The 19,431-nt window shown below is 40.4% G+C and overlaps 1 protein-coding gene across 2 annotated transcripts in view; it reads left to right on the top strand.

Moving 5' to 3' along the window:
- The window catches only part of BABAM2 (BRISC and BRCA1 A complex member 2), a 161,634-nt gene that overhangs the window by 78,617 nt on the left and 63,586 nt on the right, over positions 1 to 19,431 (top strand). For both annotated transcript variants that reach the window (XM_057397022.1, XM_057397023.1), the window contains one exon: positions 4,907 to 5,016. In XM_057397022.1, the coding sequence (XP_057253005.1) occupies positions 4,907 to 5,016 (110 nt within the window). The remainder of the gene's footprint in view (positions 1 to 4,906; positions 5,017 to 19,431) is intronic.

The raw sequence follows: 19,431 nt of genomic DNA, 5'->3' as shown, positions 1-19,431 counted from the left end.
TTCAGCTTCAAACATGCACGCTTAATGAAGCTTTCATCTGCATTGGCTAAGGAGACTAAGGGTACATTAGACTGAAATACCCGAGCTTTCTCTCTGTTTTTTTTTTGTGAACACAGAGTTTTTGCTAGAAGGTCTCTGCAATGGAAAAAAGAGCCTATGGGTTGAAAATCTTTAGGTTTGTTAGTATTTTGTTCCTTTCTCACCACATTGCTTTACAATGTGTATTTTGCATTTACACAGTACTTTGGAGGTTCAGTCAAGGACCAGTCCACACTGTGCAAAGTATCCTGTAAATATAGGCAACCCCTTGCAGTTCTTGAGAAGGAAAACTGTTGAGTTTTAGTGTAAAATGGTGCATCCAGGGTTGTTTTTTTTTTCTCTGTTTGATTTGAATGCGCATTTCCTAAAATGAAGAAAAGATGATTTTTTTTTTTTTAAAAAGCACATGGTAGGGAAATGCCAGAAAGGCACCATGAAAATCCATGTTGGATCTTTTACGCTGCAGTGTGCTAGAGAGGTTTTTTTTACTATCAAGCATGAGACTGTTGTGGAAGAACTCATAGGTGTGCATTATCCTATGCTCAACTACTGTTTTCAAGCATTTTTGCAAACATCCAGTTTTTTTCAGCCTCAAAATTCCTGTGGCCCAGATTGTGTTCTCTGTTCAGTGGAAGTACATTTTAATAATACCTTCTGTAGAGCCTTGTGTGGAAGAAGTTCTGTGACTATAAAACAGTACTTTAATGTGGCAGCTCTAGCCTTGGATGCTAACGTTTATAGAAAATTACCATTCTTAATGTTCACAAAATCAGTTTTTCGTGTTAAGTAAACGCTTGTATTTAACTCCTCTAACATTGTGCTGTGAGTTAAATACAAATTATAAGAAGGAGCATGGCTACTTAAATATTGTAAAATGTGTCTTTAGTTCAGCAGTCTCTTTCTTTTTTTCCTAAAAGGAAATAATATTGCCAAAGAAATTGGATGTCGCTCTCTCTTTTGAAGCCAGCTGAAAAATAAAAATAGAGGTGATTTTTTTCTTTTCTGCTCTATTTGAATCTGGCCTCTTCTTTGAGAGAAACACACATGCAGAAGTGGGAAAGGGGAATGCACTGCCTGGGCAGAGTTTGATAAGCATTAAAACAACCTTTGCCTTTGGACACTTTGGTGTAATGGTGGAAGGATCTCAACGTGTGTTCTGGAGCAATGTCATTGCCTGGTGATGTAAGGATTTATCTCTGCACCTAGTCACTAACAGGTTTTGTAGAGGTGACCAGGAGGGAGATCACTGAAGGAGTTAAGTTATGGCTGGCACAGACAACACAAAAAAGGTCTATTAGTTGAAAAGCTTTCCATAGTTTATCTGTAAGACATGTGGCTTTGGTTTAGTTTTATAAACGACAGTTGTAACAAACACACTAGGGTTGAATGCATTTCTACCAAGCAGATTCTCACATAAATGAAAGTAATGAGGTCCGAAAGGAATAAATAGTATGGTGTCAGATAGAAGGGCCTTTGTCATAAATGTGTGTAAATCTGCAGCCACCTGAGCAGTAAGGTAGAGCAGCTTCATGGTGTTACTGCATGGCATCTTTTAAAACCTACAGAAATGAAGGGCTTTGGGGTCTTTCATAAGTTACAGTTTTCATTTCTTGGAGTGGAAAATATGCATCCATTTGAATAGTGGTAATTACAGAAGAATGCCAGTTTCCTCACTCAGATTCACATTGGGCAGTAGCTGCATGAACACAGTGCAGTGCTGTGCTGGCAACAGGAGTTGCAGTAGTGTTTGTTGGGTGTTTGTCAGAAAATCCCATCTCAGTTTATTGTTCTTACTACACACATCAGTTTCAGCTTAACATGCAAAGGTACTGTGATGGTTTATGTTGTTGTATGATGTTTTTTTTTCCCCTGGTGTAAGTCTTCATACTAAAAAAGCCACTAGTGGGTGTAGAAAATACAATGTAGTAATACCGTATGGGTTAATAGCTGCTGTGGTGGTGTTCACCTAACATTTTTGGGGGTTTATTTTCTGTTTTCTTGTTTTGATTTTCTTTGATCAGTAAGCACCTGGGTGGTATTCTAGAAACTGGTTTTATGTGTGGTGTCAATCTGTATATGCATGTTAACTTAAGCACCAATACTACATGCGAGATTAAGTACATTTGGCCTTGTCCATGCAGGTTGTAAAATGCACGTGGGTTCTATTCTGTAAAAACAAACTATGTAAAAAGAATTACAAACAAAAATAAGGTCTCAGAAGAACTGTATACGTATATGAGTCAATGTATTATATCATAGAATCATAGAATGGTTTGGGTTGGAAGGCACCTTAAAGATTATCTAGTTCTAACCCTCTGCCATGGGTAAGGATGCCTTCCACTAGACCAGGTTGCTCAAAACCCCATTCAACCTGGCCTTGGAACACTTTCAGGGATGCAGCTTCACTGAGCAACCTGTCCAGTGCCTCACCACCCTCATAGTAAAGAATTTTTTCCTGATGTCTAATCCAAAACTATCCTCCTAAGTTTTAAAACTATTCCCTCTTGTCCTATCCCTGCAAGCCCTTATGAAAAGTCCCTCTCCAGATTTCTTGTAGGCTCCCTTTAGGCACTGGAAGCTGCTCTAAGGTCTCCCCAGAGCCTTCTCTTCTGCAGGCTGCAGAACCCCAACTCTCTCAGCCTGTCTTTGTAGGAGAGGTGCTCCAGCCCTCTGATTAGTGGCCAGTAAATTCCCAGTTTTCAATTACAGCAGGAAATACTGTGCAGTAGGAAATACCTGGATCAGAGGTCTTTCCTGTACTGAGAATTCCAGAGCTGGATGCAATACTTCAAGTGGGGTCTCACAAGAGCAGAGTAGAGGGGAAGAACCACCTCCCTCGACTTGCTGGTCACGCTCTTTTTGATGCAGTCCAGCATACAGTTGACTTTCGGGGCTGCAAGTGCACACTGCCAGCTCATGTTGAGCTTCTCATCAGCAAAACAATTATACGTACTTGTCATCTCTTGAAGAATGCCCATTGAAATAAAATCTTTTTAATCATTAGCATTACTGCTTAATCTGTCTCAGTAGTTCTTTTCATTTGATTGACAATTAGCAAATTAATGGGAAATAACAGTTAATGCCATGTTCAGCTTCAGGAGTCAAAGCTGTTCCGAAGTTAATTTTTTTGCCTTGATGTCAGAAATACATGAAATACAGGGGAAAAGGTTGTAGGGGATTGCACTCTTAGGCGTTTTTTATTGTTGTTTGTCTTGTTGAAAAAGATTTTGTAATTTGTGCTGGTTTTTCTACTTTAGATCTAGTATCACTTGGAAATGTAACACTGAAGGGAGTATCGTGGGTCACAAGATCTTGTCCATAGCTGTTACAGGCAACCATGTCATATAATCCCATTCATAAACTGATCATACCCCAACAGAACAGCAGCTGGTTTTTGTCCTCACCGCTACGTATGTGTTGCCCTGTAACTGCAGGTGAAAACAGTGTTCTGATTTCCAGCCATAGTGTGCTCGTGACCATTTTATAGACATTTCTTTCGGCTGTCAGCAGTGAGCTGCACAGCAAGGCAGAATTTAAGAAAACACTGTCAGCTCCATCTCATTTTTCATCTAAGACAATTAAGCTTTTTTAAGACCCATTCTTCCCTGCAGCTTATCACTAAGTTCCTTGGCATGTTGTGTTCTGCACGTAATAGCTGGTATGCGGCTAGTCTCCCTGGACGTTAACAGTTTCAGCCCTGCCAAAGCTCCAAATGGCACAAGTCTTCCTGAAACCACTCAGCAGTCACTTTTGTTTTCTCCCCAGATAGGGCAAGGTCTCCTAACAATGTTTAAGTGGTTTGCATGTTCCTTCCTCCCAGCTGCTTGTGGGACAGAGCATAGAGGGGCACACTGCACCATGTTGATCCTGCTTTGAGCACATATCTGCCGGGTTATCTATTTCCTCTCCTGTTTTTCCAAAGCGGATAAAAACAAATGCATCTTGGCGAGTTGCTATGTACGTATGCACAAGCACATTAAAAGACTTCTTTGTGAGCAGCAAGTGGCACAGTGTTACTTGCTGTCAATGAAGGTGACTGCACTGCTAACTCATTAGTTTCTAACTAGAGGTCAAGAGCTTAAATTGTGTGTAGCATAAATATACTTGTTTGTACTGTATGTGATTTATGAATTGGAGAGATGTCAGGCTCTAACCAAAAACAATTTGTTCTAGCTGATCCCTAAACTGTAACTGATTGTTCTGATACAAAGAAAGCCTCAGCTTTGAATGCATTAAGATTGGCTGTTATGGTATTTAGCACGAATGTTCGGGCTTTTTTCTTACAGTAGTTTTTATAGAGTATGCAGTCTTTGCTGAAAGTAATGCGTGCATTTAATTTGCAGGAAAGTTGGGGACAGTGACTTCTAGGTACAAATTTCTGATTGCAGAAATGTTTTTCATCCACATGAGGAATTGATACAGCAGCAATCTTGGACTGTGTAATACTTTCAATAACAAATATAAAATCTGTGGTCATAACTCAGTGATCTTATAATGTTTAAGAGAAAACTTTGGCATTTCCATCAGATGTTAGTGTTAAACCAAGAATTCTTAAAAATGAAATCTGCATCTTTACTGAAATAGGAAGTTCAGCTGGTTAAAGAACAGGAGCTGCACTACTGCACTTGCTAACATAGTAATTTGGTTTAATATATCAAAGGGAATTAAGCACGGCAAAATATCTTTTAAGTATTAATGTAGTAAGAAATAATACACTTGTAATCTGTTTTTCAATGGCTCCACTTTAGATTCCTCACTTAAGCATCTCCTAAATAAATTGGTATTTGACTTACTAGTTGTTATCTGTAAGTTTATAAGTACTCAGTTTGTTACTTGCTATTTTATATTTATTATTTCTTATATACAGGATGTGAATGAAGACCCTGGAGAAGATGTTGCACTTCTCTCAGTTAGTTTTGAGGATGCAGAAGCCACTCAGGTTTTTCCTAAGCTGTACCTCTCCCCGCGTATTGAACAGTGAGTGAGACTGTTTCTTCTCGAGTGTTTGTTCCGCTTCATCTCTGAACTTACCATTTTTCCTGATATATGTGAGAAATGTTGGCTAGGTGATAACATGCTGTTGCTTTAAATCGCTTAGAGTCATAGTGATGACCTCAAGTGTGTGTCTGGTGTAGAAATGACACATCTTTCAGCTAGTTCTGCATCTGTGGCTGGACCACATCTGAATGAGGAAGAGGCATCACTGGCTACATGCAATATTCTTGTAGCATCATAATCTATGAAAACTATGCTGTGTTGTAGTAGATATTTTGAGTGCCTGCTGTGGTACAACACACTGATAGCTTTTTTTGTGGAGGAATCTTTTATTTCTTTTGGGAAGATGTTATCTGTATGATTATAATACATTTGAATGAAGTATTGTGGAAGCTAAACGGCTTTATTAACTGTGTTTTAGGATTTTGCAGCTTTAGTAAATTATGTTTTTCAGGAGAATATCAGAATATTTCATTTAAAGATTGTTGAACATTACTGATCTGTTTACCAGTTGGCAAACAGATTTGTTGAGAAATGGATTTCTGCTCCTAAAATGGAAGAGTGAGGATTGGAAATTGGTCTGCTTTCATTGAATTTCTCTTCTTCCATTTCTGGAATTAAGAATATTTTAATACTTCTCCTTCTCCTCCGTATTTTAGTCTTGTAATGTCTGCTTCAAAAATGTCACTATGTTAGACTGTTCAGGTATACAACAGTCACGCTGGTCTAGCATTGTTTCAGTGATGCTTTGTTTTTATGGTTACTACTGGAGTGACTTTCCTCTGAACCTCTGGTGACACTTCTGGGTAGAGAAGAAAACATGGGAAATACTGACTCCCACAGTTTTATAATGACTCAGTGATAAAGCTTGTGTGAGTGATGGAATGTGGTATCTTGATATTCTGCTCAGTGGGGCATTGGCCTTGATAATATGTCGGATGCAATTTAGAGAAACAAAAACCAGGATTTCATTTCGATAAAGACGTAAGACTTCCCAGGTATTTTATTTAAGGAAATGTAGGTTACACATCCACATGCAGTCACACACATGATCCATTTGGCAGCTGTTACCTCTTCATATTTTATATCAACTCACTACTTCCTGTCAACATTAGTTGAGTGAATAATTGTAGTCAAACATGTCATTATCATTCTGTGTTCCAAAGAATTCTGCTCAGCTGCTGTTAAGGAAACGGGCTGCCACTAGTTTCCATTGTATTTTCAGATGTACTCACCTATGGATTCTTAAGGTATTTCAGACTACCTGGTTAAGTCTCTCTAAATGACCCATTTGCTAATGAGTACATTGCTTATTTTCCTGCTTTCAAAAGTGTCTTAGAAAGGTGTTAAGCTCTTGATACCAGGCAGAATAGCAATACAAAGGAACATTTTGTCTTCCTCATTTTGTGTCAGTGCCCCAAAGAATATCTGATTTTAGAGGTGTGATGTAGAGCGATATAGCGGAAAGATATCTGACTGGTGTTGGTACATATCTGACGCATTTATGACTTTGTCATTTATAGCTTATGTAGTCATGTTAGAATCATGCCAGTAAACCCTGGAGTTAGTTCCACACCAGATCTTGTCACGTTATCTGTGTATCAGAGTTGAGACAATTCACTCCTCTAACTCAATTTGTCCTCATGTATTTGTAAGGTATTCATCACAGTATTCAGATACTGGTTAACCTAACATACCAGAGCTGCTTGAGAGCTGTTGCACCTTCCTTTATTCTACTGGCTACTTCTTATGTGCCCTGAAAAAAAATAGATGGGTATGTTTCAGTGTTTGTTCAGTTGCACTTTATAACAAAGATCTAGCTGTCTCTTGTTCTTTTCCAAAACCAATCTCTGCTCTGTTTAGCAGGGGCTGACAGTTTAGATATTTAACTTCCCAATGTTTGGGAACTGAAGCAACAATGTGTACTTCTTTATACTTTTTGCCAAAAGTACAAAAAGCCTCAAGGAGCCCTGAGGATTAGTTTAATGACTTGAGGCCGTGGCATGTTACATTTGAATTGTGTTCTGCTTATAAAAGGTCTTTCCTGCTGCTAACAGTAATTGCATCTACAAAAGCCATGTAAGCAAATTACCAGTGTATTTTTTTATGTAGCAGATTCTGAGGTGGAATAAGTAGTAGTTGACAGTTCCCAGCATAACATTCCCAAGTACTCAACAAAACAGGAAAAATACCAAATTCCCACAATTATTTTGCTAATACTAAACTCAATTCACCTTAGGAAGAACAAGCAAACAGGAATAACATTTTCCTGACGTATGAAAAAACATGTTCAGATAGAAATGTTTCAGCTTTTAGAGAAATAAGAGCAAAGGGCCTGTTTGTGTAACGTGAGTTATCTCCTGCTTTCCCAAGAGGTTTCATTGCTTTTGTGTTTTACCATATAAACATGCATTCCCACATTGCTTTTTCTAAGAATGCAGTACCCACAGATCTGGTCAGCGAATTTGAGCCCTAGCAGTATGAATACATTGGGTTTGCTTTCAAGGGTTGTTGTAAAGCATGTTTGCTCTATTTTTAGGTGAATGATAAGCATAATACTAGTAAGACTTTGGTCTTTGTCATAGATTCTGGAAGAGAGATTTGCAAAGTGAGGAAAATGTTCACTTTTTAATGGTTTGGGGCTAAGATATTAGTACATCGGTGGGCTTGAAAAAGCTCACGTATTAGAACAGGAGGTAAAAATGCAGTAGAGAAGTATTGTGGCTCATTCAAGGCAATATTGGTGTGGTGTGGTGTCTAGCTGCAAGAGTGTTAAGCCCAGTTCTTATAGTCAAAAAACAACCCCATGCTTAGGGATGGGAAGCATTTGTGTTAGCTTATAAAAATCCCAGCAGTAATTGGTCATAACTATGCCTCGTTTAATTCTTTAAAATCTGCTAATTTAAAAATACTCCTTTAAATATTATTTGTTCAAAACACATTAACCACAATTTCTAGTTAATGATTCATTAAGTTGAAATCAAACATTTAAAAAAGCTTTCATTTTATAATTTTAAGAATTCTTCCTTATTGCACTGCATCAATAAGCAGATAGATGCCAACAGCAGCTACTTCTAATGATTCTGAATGTTAGATTAAGTTAAAATGAAATGTGGGGTATTTACGTTATGTGTTTTGTTTAAAAAGTACCATTATAACTGTAGCATCATAAAAACAAGTTTCTGCACACTTCTGGAGGAAGTGGCAAGATGGGAAAACCCCACAGACTGACCACCCAACTAGAGAAGATGGTGATTGTCAGCATCCGTAAGCATGTGTCCGCAGCTCGTCCTGCTCCTCCTCCCACCGTGGGGCTGCAGGCTGTTCTTGAACCCCTGCTCATGGCTGCTGTGCTTTGGGGAGCGGGTCAGAGAGCTGAGCAGTGCCAGGACCTGCAGCCCCTCACTCGCCCATCCACCTGACCTCCTCCTACTGCTAGGTAGGCACAGGCATTCCGAGGCTGCTTCTGCACGGCAGGGAGCTGCTGGGTTATTTACCCCTTATGGCTCTGTCACGTTTCTCTAAACCTGTCAGTAGAAAGCATCTTGATGACTCAAAATTATCTTTGTAGTGAAAGTATACTAGACATTCATATGGAAAGGAAATTTGTAATGAAAATACCCATCATATCTTTGGTTTCCATTTATTAAGAATCACTAGACTCTAAATCCAAGCAGTCGGGGCAAGATCGAACAGCTGATTTCTATATTAACGCTTAAAATGTGTGTCAGCATAGCGCACACGGATGTGGATCAGAAGTTTTGTAGGTTGGGGTTTTTAAAGAAAAAATTCAATGTATGCATTTTTCTCCTGTATGAGTTGTCCATGCTAAAGAAAATAAGAACGGGTTTGTCTTGCTTCATGTCTTACGAAAAGAAGATATTGGGGTAGAAACACTGCTGTTTAGTGAATGCTATGTTCCTTGGATTCACAAAAATAATCTTGCAATAAACACTGTTGTCCTGGAGGGCTTTTTTCTGATAAATATGTGGACATGAATATGCTAAGAAAACCAGCTGTCAGTAGAACTTGTTTTGCTTAAATGGATCAGGCTCCATGCTCTGGGGACCGAAATGGTCGTTTTTTACTGGTCTGGGAGTTGTGCCGGAGGGTTGTTTGTGACTGAGGGTGGTATGCAGAGTTCGGTGACTGCGTTTAACCTTCTCTTACGGGCAGGGGAGAATAACAAGAACCTGATCTGAACTCTTAGACTTTGAATGTTTCTGTATGTTTTTCACCAGTGAAAGAAAAGAAAAGTAGAATAGAAAATTAAACACATGTATTTGCTTTAAGGTGTTATCTTTTACCTGTCCTTTCTGCTGGGAGCTGGGAGGAGGTAAACCACAGAATATTATCCATTACTGCCAGGCACCACCTCTCACTATGTTTGAGGTACGGGGGTGCCGTGAAGGGCTTTGCCTTTTAAATTGGCGTGCCATACTGCTGAGCGTACATCACTGGTTGAAGCCTGCTGTTTCAGAATGATTATGAATACACAGTCTTTAAATGAGTGGTCATGCTTAGGCCTTTTTATGTGTCTGTCTTTGTAGATGGCAGAAGTAAGACGTTTTTCTGTTTGACGTATTAAAATGGGCATATTCATCCGAGCTGATGTTTTCAGGAGAATTGTTAATAGGTAGCTAAGACAGCCCATGACTTCTTCAAATCCCAGAGCATCTTTGCAGACATGGGAAGCAGGAGTGACAGTTGTTTTTCAGGGCTTTCTCTTCCAGTAAAAGCCTAGTTTGGTCATGCCTCTAAGCAATGCCTGGCCAGTGAATCAGTGATAACTCCTGCCTGCTGTATATGCCATGTCCCTGTCATCTAAGTCTTCTGAAAATGTAGACAGTACAGGGCTAGTTTCTAGTCTAGCTCTGCTTTGCAGTTCTTCCTATGTCCTAAAAATCATGTTTTGCTGTAGCCACCTTTTGATGGCTTGTTGACAGCTTCAGAAGAGATCAGGGTAGACTGGGGTTGAAAGTCAAAACAGATTGACATGCGCTCCTGTCCTGGGTGCTCAGCTGTACTGGCTGTTCCTTTTCTTTCTAAAACTGATAGAGAACAATTACTGAAAATAGTTGTAGAAGACCTAAGATTATGTGTCCATCATCCAAATGGTGCTTTAATGCAAGATATGTTAATGCTGTCCTTAAACAATTCAGGGTTTTTTTAGGATGGTTTCTTTCAGTTAAGAGACTTTCTTTCAGTTAAGAGACTAAGCAATTAGACCTGATCAGTTAGGTATGAAATACTTGAAGCAGTTTGGGACTGATGTTTGTTGCTAGGTAATGAGGTATCATTTCTCTGTATAGGAGATAAGGGGCAGGTTTTGATCTGCCATACACTTTGGGACAATCCAGAGCTCATCATTGCCTCAAGTCTCAGAGAAAAGTATTGAGTTGAATGTTGGGAAGGGTTTGTGCCTTGCTGGAGAGTCAGCATGTATTTGTAAGGTTCTGTAACCTGATGGTAGAGGGAGTGTTTTTAGATGATATATCAAGTACTTTAACCTTTAAAGGATTTTCTTGTATAGTAGAAAAATATGTACAGAAAATTGAATCAGTAAGAAATTACGAAAGAAAATGGAAAGATGATTGAAGAATGGCCCTTCCTCTACATGCTTCTACTGGAGTGGAATGGTCTACAGAAATTTCAGTACCTTTAAGCAATTTGTTTCCTTAACATGGAAATCTTTCCGTTAAGGTGTTGTGTTTTTTCACTTGTGTTCCTATAGTTTATTTCAGGTTACCCTAATTAAATATACAATTCTGTTTCATGTTTTGTTGTTATATGCTAGGAGTATACCATGTTTCATTATGGTAACCTCTGTTTCAACATAGGCATTTCTAAGTACCATTGTAAAGCTGTGCTCTTCTAAAATATCCTCCTCAGCATTTTTACTGTGGTATCGCTGCATCTAGGTGTGTTTACCCTCCTACAAAGCATGATAACGAAGGAAAAAGGGAACAAAGTATTTTTTCTTTAGGACATCAGACGTTATTATAAGGGTATTCTTGGTTCTTTACTGTTACCCGTATGTTTAGACATGTATCTTTCTCCTGTGAGATTGTCTGAAACGCTTCTCATTACTCAAAACTAATTCTGGCAATGACTTCAAAACTTACTGTAATCACAGCTACTAGCTAGGCCAGTGCTTAGCACAGTTGAAATTAAATGTTGCCCTGTATTTGCAGTAGGGTTTGGGGTTTTTTTGGGTTGTTTTGGTATTTTTTTTTTTTTAATTTTCTCAGATTGTGTTTACTTTGCCACTGAAATTCATTTCGGTTTTACTAAAGCTCTTTTCTTTTGATACATCAGTGGTTTTGGCTTTGCTGTTGACTGTGGCGTTCTTACAGTTTGGGGGGTGTTGGAAGGTATTTTTGTTGCTATTCTGACATCCCCGGTGCAGTACTGAAATGCCTTTCTCAGATAGCTCCCCAAGACATTAGAGCACACACAGCAGATTTCCTCTTCCTTTCCTGAAGTGTTTTTATAGAAGGAGGGAAGCCTGCTGAACAGAATCAATCCATGGTAGCACTGAACCGTGTCTGCTACAGGTGACAGGGGTTTTTTTTTTCATACCTAGGAATGAATAGGAATCAGTCTTGATTTCTTTTACATACGACTTTTTGTTCTCCAGAACTGTGCTGGCCAGCTGTAGGGTGAGCTTGGATTTCTTGGAATGTTTCCCATAAAATTAGTTAGGGAAATTTGACTAGAGAAATTTGAAACAAGTGTCATCTTGTTTTATTGTGTGGCTTGTGATGTGGCCGTATTAGAGCAGGCAAGAGGGTCTGGTAACTGGGGATAAGTGTAAACATAGACTTGTTTAGGTTGGAAAAGACCTTTACAATTGAGTCCCACTATTAACCCAGCACTGCCAAGTCCACCACTAAACTATGTCCTTAAGTGCTACATCTACATGTCTTTAAATACCCCCAGGGATGATGACACAACCACTTTTCTGGGCAGCCTTATCCAACGCTTGACCCTGCAGTGAAGAAATTTTTCCTTATATCCAGTCTAAACCTCCCCTGGGGCAGCTTGAGGCTATTTCCTCTCATCCTATCACTTGCTACTTGGGAGAAGGGATCTACCCCCACCTCATTACAACCTCCTTTCAGGCAGTTGTAGAGAATGATAAGGCCCCCCCCGCCCCCGAGCCTTCTCTTCTCCAGACTAAACAGCCCCAATTCTGTCAGCTGCTTCTCATAAGACTTGTTCTCCAGACCTTTCACCAGCTTCACTGAACTTCCTTGGGCACACTCCAGCAGGTCAATGCCTCTCTTACTCAGGGGCCGGCCGACAACTGAACACAGTATTTCGAGTGCTGAGTACAGGGGGATATCACTGCCTTAGCCCTGCTGGCCACACTACTATGATACAAGTCAGTTGGTGTTCTTGGCTGCTGGGCACGAGCTGACTCATGTTCAGCATCCCCGAGTCTTTTTCCACCAATCAGCTTTCCAGCCACTCTTCTCCAAGCCTGTAGCATTGCATGGGGTTGTTGTGGTCCAAATTCAGGACCTGGCACTCACCCTTTTTGAGCCTTATACAATTGGTCTTGCTATTGATCCAGCCTGTCCAGATCCCTCTGCAGAGCTGTCCTACCTTCAAACAGATCAACACTCCTGCCAAGCTTGGTGTTATCTGCAAACTTACCAAGAGTACACACGAGTCCCTCATCCAGATCATCAATAAAGGTATTAAGTAGAACTGGCTCCAACACTGAGCCATGGGAAACAGCAGTTGTGACTGGCCACCAGTTGGATTTAACTCCATTCACCACACTCTTTGGGCTCAGCCACCCAGCTGTTTTTTTACCCAGCAAACAGTACACCCATCTAAGTACGGAGGTCAGACTGACAGGCCTGTAGTTCCCTGTATCCTCCTTCCGGACCTTGCTAACTTCCAGTCAACAGAGACCTCCCCAGTTAGGCAGGACTGCTGATGATTGAAAGTAGCAAGAGCAGGTAATGCAAAGTTTTTCTTTAATCTTGAAGCTGAGCTTTAGCTGTTCAACTGTATCCATTCTAACTGGGTATTAATTACCAAAACTGACAAACAGTACTTAACAGTGAGTTAATTAGAATATGTCTTGGCAGCAAATACAGTGAGTATGGAAAGACACATTCACCCAACAGTTATGAAAACTCAAATTTCCTAGAGTACACTTTGAACCTGCTTTTGTTGCTGCGTGGGTATTTTTCCCAGTTCTTGATGTAAATCCAAGCCCACCACTACAGAACATGGTATCTTTTAACATAGTACACTTCTCTCAAGCTGAGTTTTGCATATTTGGGATATGTGGCTTGCTTTCTGAATACGGTGACTAAGTCATTTGTTTTCAGAGAATTTCACTCTAATTGTGGTCTGCGCATTATGGTGTTCTGTCTTCAGACTTTTACTATTTTATTATTTAAAACAGTTAACAAACAGTCAGCTACTGTTCAGTGCTTGCTCCCAGATGGTTACATTCAATTGGTACAAACCTCTGACCACTTGGAAGTGAAGAGTTAAGGATTTTCAGCTAAAATCTCTGAAAAATGTGGAACGTAGAATTAAAGTTGTATGTGAAAGACCTTGGTTTTTATTGGCTCTGTCATCTTCTTCCCCCCATCCAGGTTGGGGAGAGCTGACAATACGCACTAGGTAGGGTATATTCCTAGGTACTGTGGGTACTAAGTACCCATAGTATATACTTGGTACTATATATACTATATATACTGTACACTAGGTCCTATGTTCCTGTTGCTGGCATTTCAGCAGGGAATGTGATGGCACAGGGGATGTGCATTCAGGAGAATGACAGAGGAACAGCCCTGCAGGGAGTCTGATGGGCAGGAGGGAGACTGTAAGTGGGGGGATCTTCTTGAGAGGAGCTTTAATGCCTCCTTAATTATCTCTTGTAGGAAGATGCTATTTCCCCAAAATAAATTGTGACTGATTTTTGCAACATGACTACTAGGTTTCTGGGGAATTCCTTTTCCCTAATTACCGTCAAGAATGTGATTCATTGTACTGCTGATTTCATTTAAGGCTTAAGAGGCAGGCGCAGTCTGTCCTGCTACATAACTACACGAGCTATTCAGCTCATGTGAATGCTAGTTGAAACCTCGTTTCCTTTCAGCACTTGCACATTGGACCTATCTGGAGAATACGTACAAAAGACACATTCTTAAATGATCACATTCAACAAGAAGTTGAATGATCTGTTCCTAGATAATGAAGACTCCCTTCAGAAGTATTGAGAACTTATTTCCTAGAAGCTTTCCTTGAAAGAATCCCCTTAACAAATCACAAGGATTTGTTGAATTGTAAGCCCAAAGCAGGCATCCTGTAACTATACTAAACTTCAGTTTTCTTTAAATGAAAGTGCACATTGTAGGCAACTTAGAGAAGTTATTCTTTAAATGGAATGGAATTGCTGTATTTTTTGGTTTGCTGATTGAAAAACAAGTAAGCTGATCTTCGTGGAAAGATCAGAAACAGCCAAAAACATAATGGTGCAGAGCAGGGCTTCATGTCCCGTGTATTTTCCCTCTAATGTTCCTTTAGAGCCAGTACTTCTTGAAGACTAGCAAGACCTGATTAATCTGCAACCTGGAAGAAACACACAGTGCTATTCAGCGTTGGCCTAAGAGTCACCTTGCATCCAAGGAACTGAATGCTCCTTTTATGTTAAAAAAACCTTGGTGGGGGTTTTTTTGCTTGCTTGTTTTTTGTTTTTTTTAATCAAGAAGTAACATTCTTGTACCTGAAATATTTGTTTTTGTACCTCAAACGAGTAAATCAGTGAATTATTCTGCTGTGTTTCATCACAGAGTCACAGGTTTGGGGTGGAAAGGACTTCCTCCTCTGGACTCGTTCCAGCAGTTCCATATCCTTCTCATGTTGAGAACACCAGAAATGCGCTCGGTGCTGCAAGTAGGGTCTCACAAGAGCAGAGTAGAGGGGCAGGATCACCTCCTTCGACCTGCTGGTCACGCTCCTTTTGATGCAGCCCAGGATACGGTTGCTTTCTGGGCTGCGAGCGCACACTGCCTGCTCATGTTCAGTTTCTCATCTACCAACACCCCCAAGTCCTTCTCCTCAGGGCTGCTCTGAATCTCTTCTCTGCCCAACCTGTAGCTGTGCCTGGGGTTGCTCCCACCCAGGTGTAGGACCTTGCACTTGGCACGGTTAAACTTCATGAGGTTGACATCAGCCCACCTCACAAGCGTGTCGAGGTCCCTCTGGATGGCATTCCTTCCCTCCAGCGTATCAGGCAAACCACGCATCTTAGTGTCATCAGCAGACTTGCTGAGGGTGCACTCAATCCCACTCTCCATGTCACCAACAGCCACCTCATTGTTTTTCATGCGCCGTAGCATGGTTTCCAGGAGAACCTGCTCCAAGATTTTGCCAGGCACAGAGGTGAGACTGACTGGTCTGTAGTTCCCCCGATCTTCCATTTTCCCCTTCTTGAAAATGGGGGCTGTATTTCCCTTTTTCCAGTCATCGGGAACTTCACCTGACTGCCATGATTTGAGTTGTTACAGGCTACAGCTGAACTGTGGAGCCCACCTCTGAGGTTTGCACCCTGGTCACAAACACACAGAAGACCTGAGTGTTCAAGATCCTGATTTACATTGGAAGACACCTTGGTTATGGAGGAACTCGTGTGATCCAACAGGTCTTTGATCTCAATGACTGAGAGCCAGAACTCTGGTGTACATTGTGAGGCACACCTGCCATGCTTCGTTTTCTGGGGGTTTGGGGTTTTTCTTTTCTTTTTTGTGCAGTCATTGATAAATCTAGCCAAGAAAATTCAGAAATGCTTATTTTAGACATTTCTTGAACATAAGATGGGGTAGCAGTGTTTTGAAATCCTTTCATTGCGGTGGCTTCATAAACCATTCCTGTCTTTCATGATTTCTGCATGTCTGTGTGCTGATAAAGAATATTATAGAATTTAAATCACTGATCTCACGTGTGATATTTAGTAGGTGCATGCAGTCTGTGTCAAACATCCCAAGTTAAATCTGGCAGGAACTGAAACCTTAGAATACAAAAATGTAGATTCTTTTTCATTGGATCTTAAAACTAAATTTCTTTGAGCTGGTTTCTGGCCAGGGGCCACTGAAAATACACGAGGAGGAAACCAGCTATTTAACAATTTCAGTGGACAAAACTCTGTTAGTACCAAAGTTGCCGACACCACAGTGCAGTGGAAAAACCTGTACAAATAGAGCGAAACAATTCGGCTTGCAGATATTTGCTGTTGAAACCAATAAAAGGGCTGTGCTCTTCTGTGTGGTTTAGTGATGTCAAGCACTGCTTGCTGGAGGCAGCTGTGCTACTGCAATGCTTTCTTGACCTTAAATAGCCTATATGCTGGGTAATGCAAGCATTCAAATATAAATACAGGGCACATAAGGACAGAAGGAGGCCAGAAAAGGCATCCAGGCCCCTTTCCTCTCTTGAATTACTCAGTGTCTTCCTCAGTATTCTTCTAGTCTGGTATTTGTCCAAGATATTTACAAAACCGTTCAGACTAATTGTTCCCTTGTGTTGCTTCAGTGCTGTTTATTCCATATGTTAAGTACTGCATGCAAAGCAATCCTCTTTAGCGTGGCTGCTGCTTGCTTTCCTTTCCTTTTCCTTTCTCGTGGTTGTCCTTGGTAGTAACCCAAACAGCTGTGCAACCTCTGTCTGTCCTGAGAGGTTGTGTGTACCTCAGTAGCAGCAGCCCACTGCTCTTCCCCAGCCCCACTCTCTAGGGCAAGTAGGACTTTCTGGCACATTTTGTGGAGGTAATTCCTTCAGGTCAGGTTTTTGGTTGATTTCCCAGATATTTTGGGGGGATTGTTTTTTTTCCCCTTCTATTCTAGTGGTAAGATGGTATGTAATGGTAGATGGCATGCATGTGTAATTACATAGTGATCCTCTTGATTTGTTCCATTGCTCAATGATTTTCTGTGTTTCATTTTTAGCTGTACTGAGGACTGTGTAACTCACTTCCTACCGCCTCAAATCCTGTTCTTTTCAGTTGGTTCTCATGTCTTTGTTCACTTACCTACCACTTAAGTTTCTCTTACCGCTTGCTTTCTTTCTTTCTCTTTTCTCTCCTTCCCCCTTTAAGTTCCATCTCTATTTGCTGGTTTTTGTGTCTGCCGTTTGTTTTCAGCTCTGCACACATCTCTGATAACGTGTTCCATTTTCAACAAGTGAGCCTCCGTTTTTTTTGCACGTCAGGTATTTTTCCTGCAGTTGACATAGAAACTGCGAGGGTTTTGAATGATGAGTGTAGATCATGACAAAGGAAGCCTTGCTGGAAGTTCATGCACAGTTTGATCAAGGAAAATCTTTACAGCTTTTTAATTGCCTGATGCACAGAATCGGTGCACATCCAGAACAGTCATTAGCATTGTCTAAGATTTCAGGGCCTTTGTTCTCTTTATTTTAAAACATTCTAACATTAATGGGCTTTTTAAAAACACTTTAAAATGGTTTTTTTTTGTATTTCTTTTAACAGTGTTTCTCTTTACAGTTAATTGCTTCCATGTATAAAAGGAGCGAAAACTTAAGGATTTTTATGGAACAATGAAAGCAAAAAAATTCCATTAGTTTTTTTTTGTCAAAAGCCAGGTTACATATAATTGAACAACCTTTTCTCCCCTCCATAACAGTATTCTATTTAGAGTACATCTCAGCAGTAACAGGGGTTGTATTTCTCAGTACTGTGAATTTCTTTACTGATTTTGTTTTGCTAGTATTACGTTAAAGTTTTCGAGGTCAAATCAATTCATAAAATATATTAAGTTCCTTAACCTGTGATAGCGACAGGGATTTGTAGAAAATTCATTTGCACCAAATAAGATTTCACATCAGAGTCCTAGAGCTCTTTGCTGGAAAGGAACTCTTGAGTCATCCAGCCCAGCTTCCTGCTTGGCATGGGAATACCACCAGCACCAGCTCAGGTTTTGTGTAGCGGGGCCTTTGTCTGGCCATGTCTTGAACACTTCCCACAGTATAGATCCTACAGCTTCCCTGAGGAGCCGGCCTGCTGCTCTGCCACTCTCCTTAGGGGAGGAGTTCTGAAAGAAGTCTGAGCATCCCAAGGCTTCGGTTGGCCCAGTCCTTGAGATCATAAAGGTCCGTCTGGATTGAGGCTGTGCAGTCTGTTGTAGCAGTATTATACAATGTCATTAACAGTATGCCATTTATCATGGGGCTATGGAAGCAAGGTATTCTTCACCCTTGAGCTACCATTCTTCCATTTCGACTGAATCAGTAACAAGCTATGTTAACACCACTGGCTTCCCCCATAAATCAGGGTTTTTCAGTGAGTCTCATTGTGCTTCTCTAGCCATATGGAAGGGTGAGGGCTTAAGGACCTACTAGCTAGAGTTTGCTGTGGCTGGAGGTCGTGATGAGCTGGCATAAAGTTACGTTGCGTTCCTATCTTGCTGCTAACACAGTAAAAGGATGGCATGATGAGTGAGGGTATGAGTGTGCAGCCTTCTGACAAATATTGCCAATGCATGGTCCTTTGGGAACAGCTGGTACATAACATTATTCAGAGGAGTATAGGGCAGTATGGGGCCAAAAATCAGATGGTTTGAGTCAGTTTTATGGGTGGTGTTTATGCCTTGCCGCACCAAGGCACATAATAAAGGGAAATCTCTTTTACTTCATCTTTTTAACTCTGTATACTGAAGCCTTCTAGACTCCTTTTCAGTACACAAACACAAATTTGTATTTTCCTTTCTTAAATTTCATATATTATAGCAAAATAAATTAAAAAAAAGTCACCCTGAAATAACAAATTAGTCCCAAGCAGTGAATGATCATAGCAGAGCAACTGGCATTGTACTGCTGAGTACTTTCTACGTATAACTGAGCATACTTAAAATGCTGGGAAAAGGATAGATTTACCGTGATTTTGTCTGTTATACTAATGCTATGAAAGTCTAGCGTTCTGTTTTGGTTCATCTACCAATCTGTTCGGCATATTTAGTAGTTTAATGGTAGAGTCTACATGCAACCACCCCTGTTACATCAGACTCTGTGCAACTGAAATGTTTACTTTTCACCAAGGCAACTCCCTGTTTTTTGTCAGTTACTACCTAACAAAGTCCTACAGCTGACTCCCTTTAGAATCAAGAATATAGAGGTGTTCAGGATTTATAGGCATACTGTGCTGAGGCCTTGTAGCAGCAGCATGTTTTATGTAACTGGCCTATTCAAGGACTTGGTTTGTGGTGGTTTTAGTTTGGGGTTTCATTTTGGTTTGGGTTTGGTGGTTTTTTTTTCATTTTTATATGTATGTATATTCTTTTATTCTTCTTTAGTTGTCTTGGGCAGGTTGTGTTTGCTCTGCACGTGCACAGTCCTGTAATACCTGCTGCTGTG

Source organism: Pezoporus wallicus, unplaced genomic scaffold (genome assembly GCF_028554395.1).
Source record: "Pezoporus wallicus isolate ANWC-B61680 ecotype Strahan unplaced genomic scaffold, APGP_CSIRO_Pwel_v1 contig_14703, whole genome shotgun sequence".
NCBI classification, from domain to species: Eukaryota; Metazoa; Chordata; class Aves; order Psittaciformes; family Psittacidae; genus Pezoporus; species Pezoporus wallicus.
The sequence above is the reverse complement of the archived record's forward strand: the minus strand, read 5'-3'. Positions and strand labels throughout refer to the sequence as shown.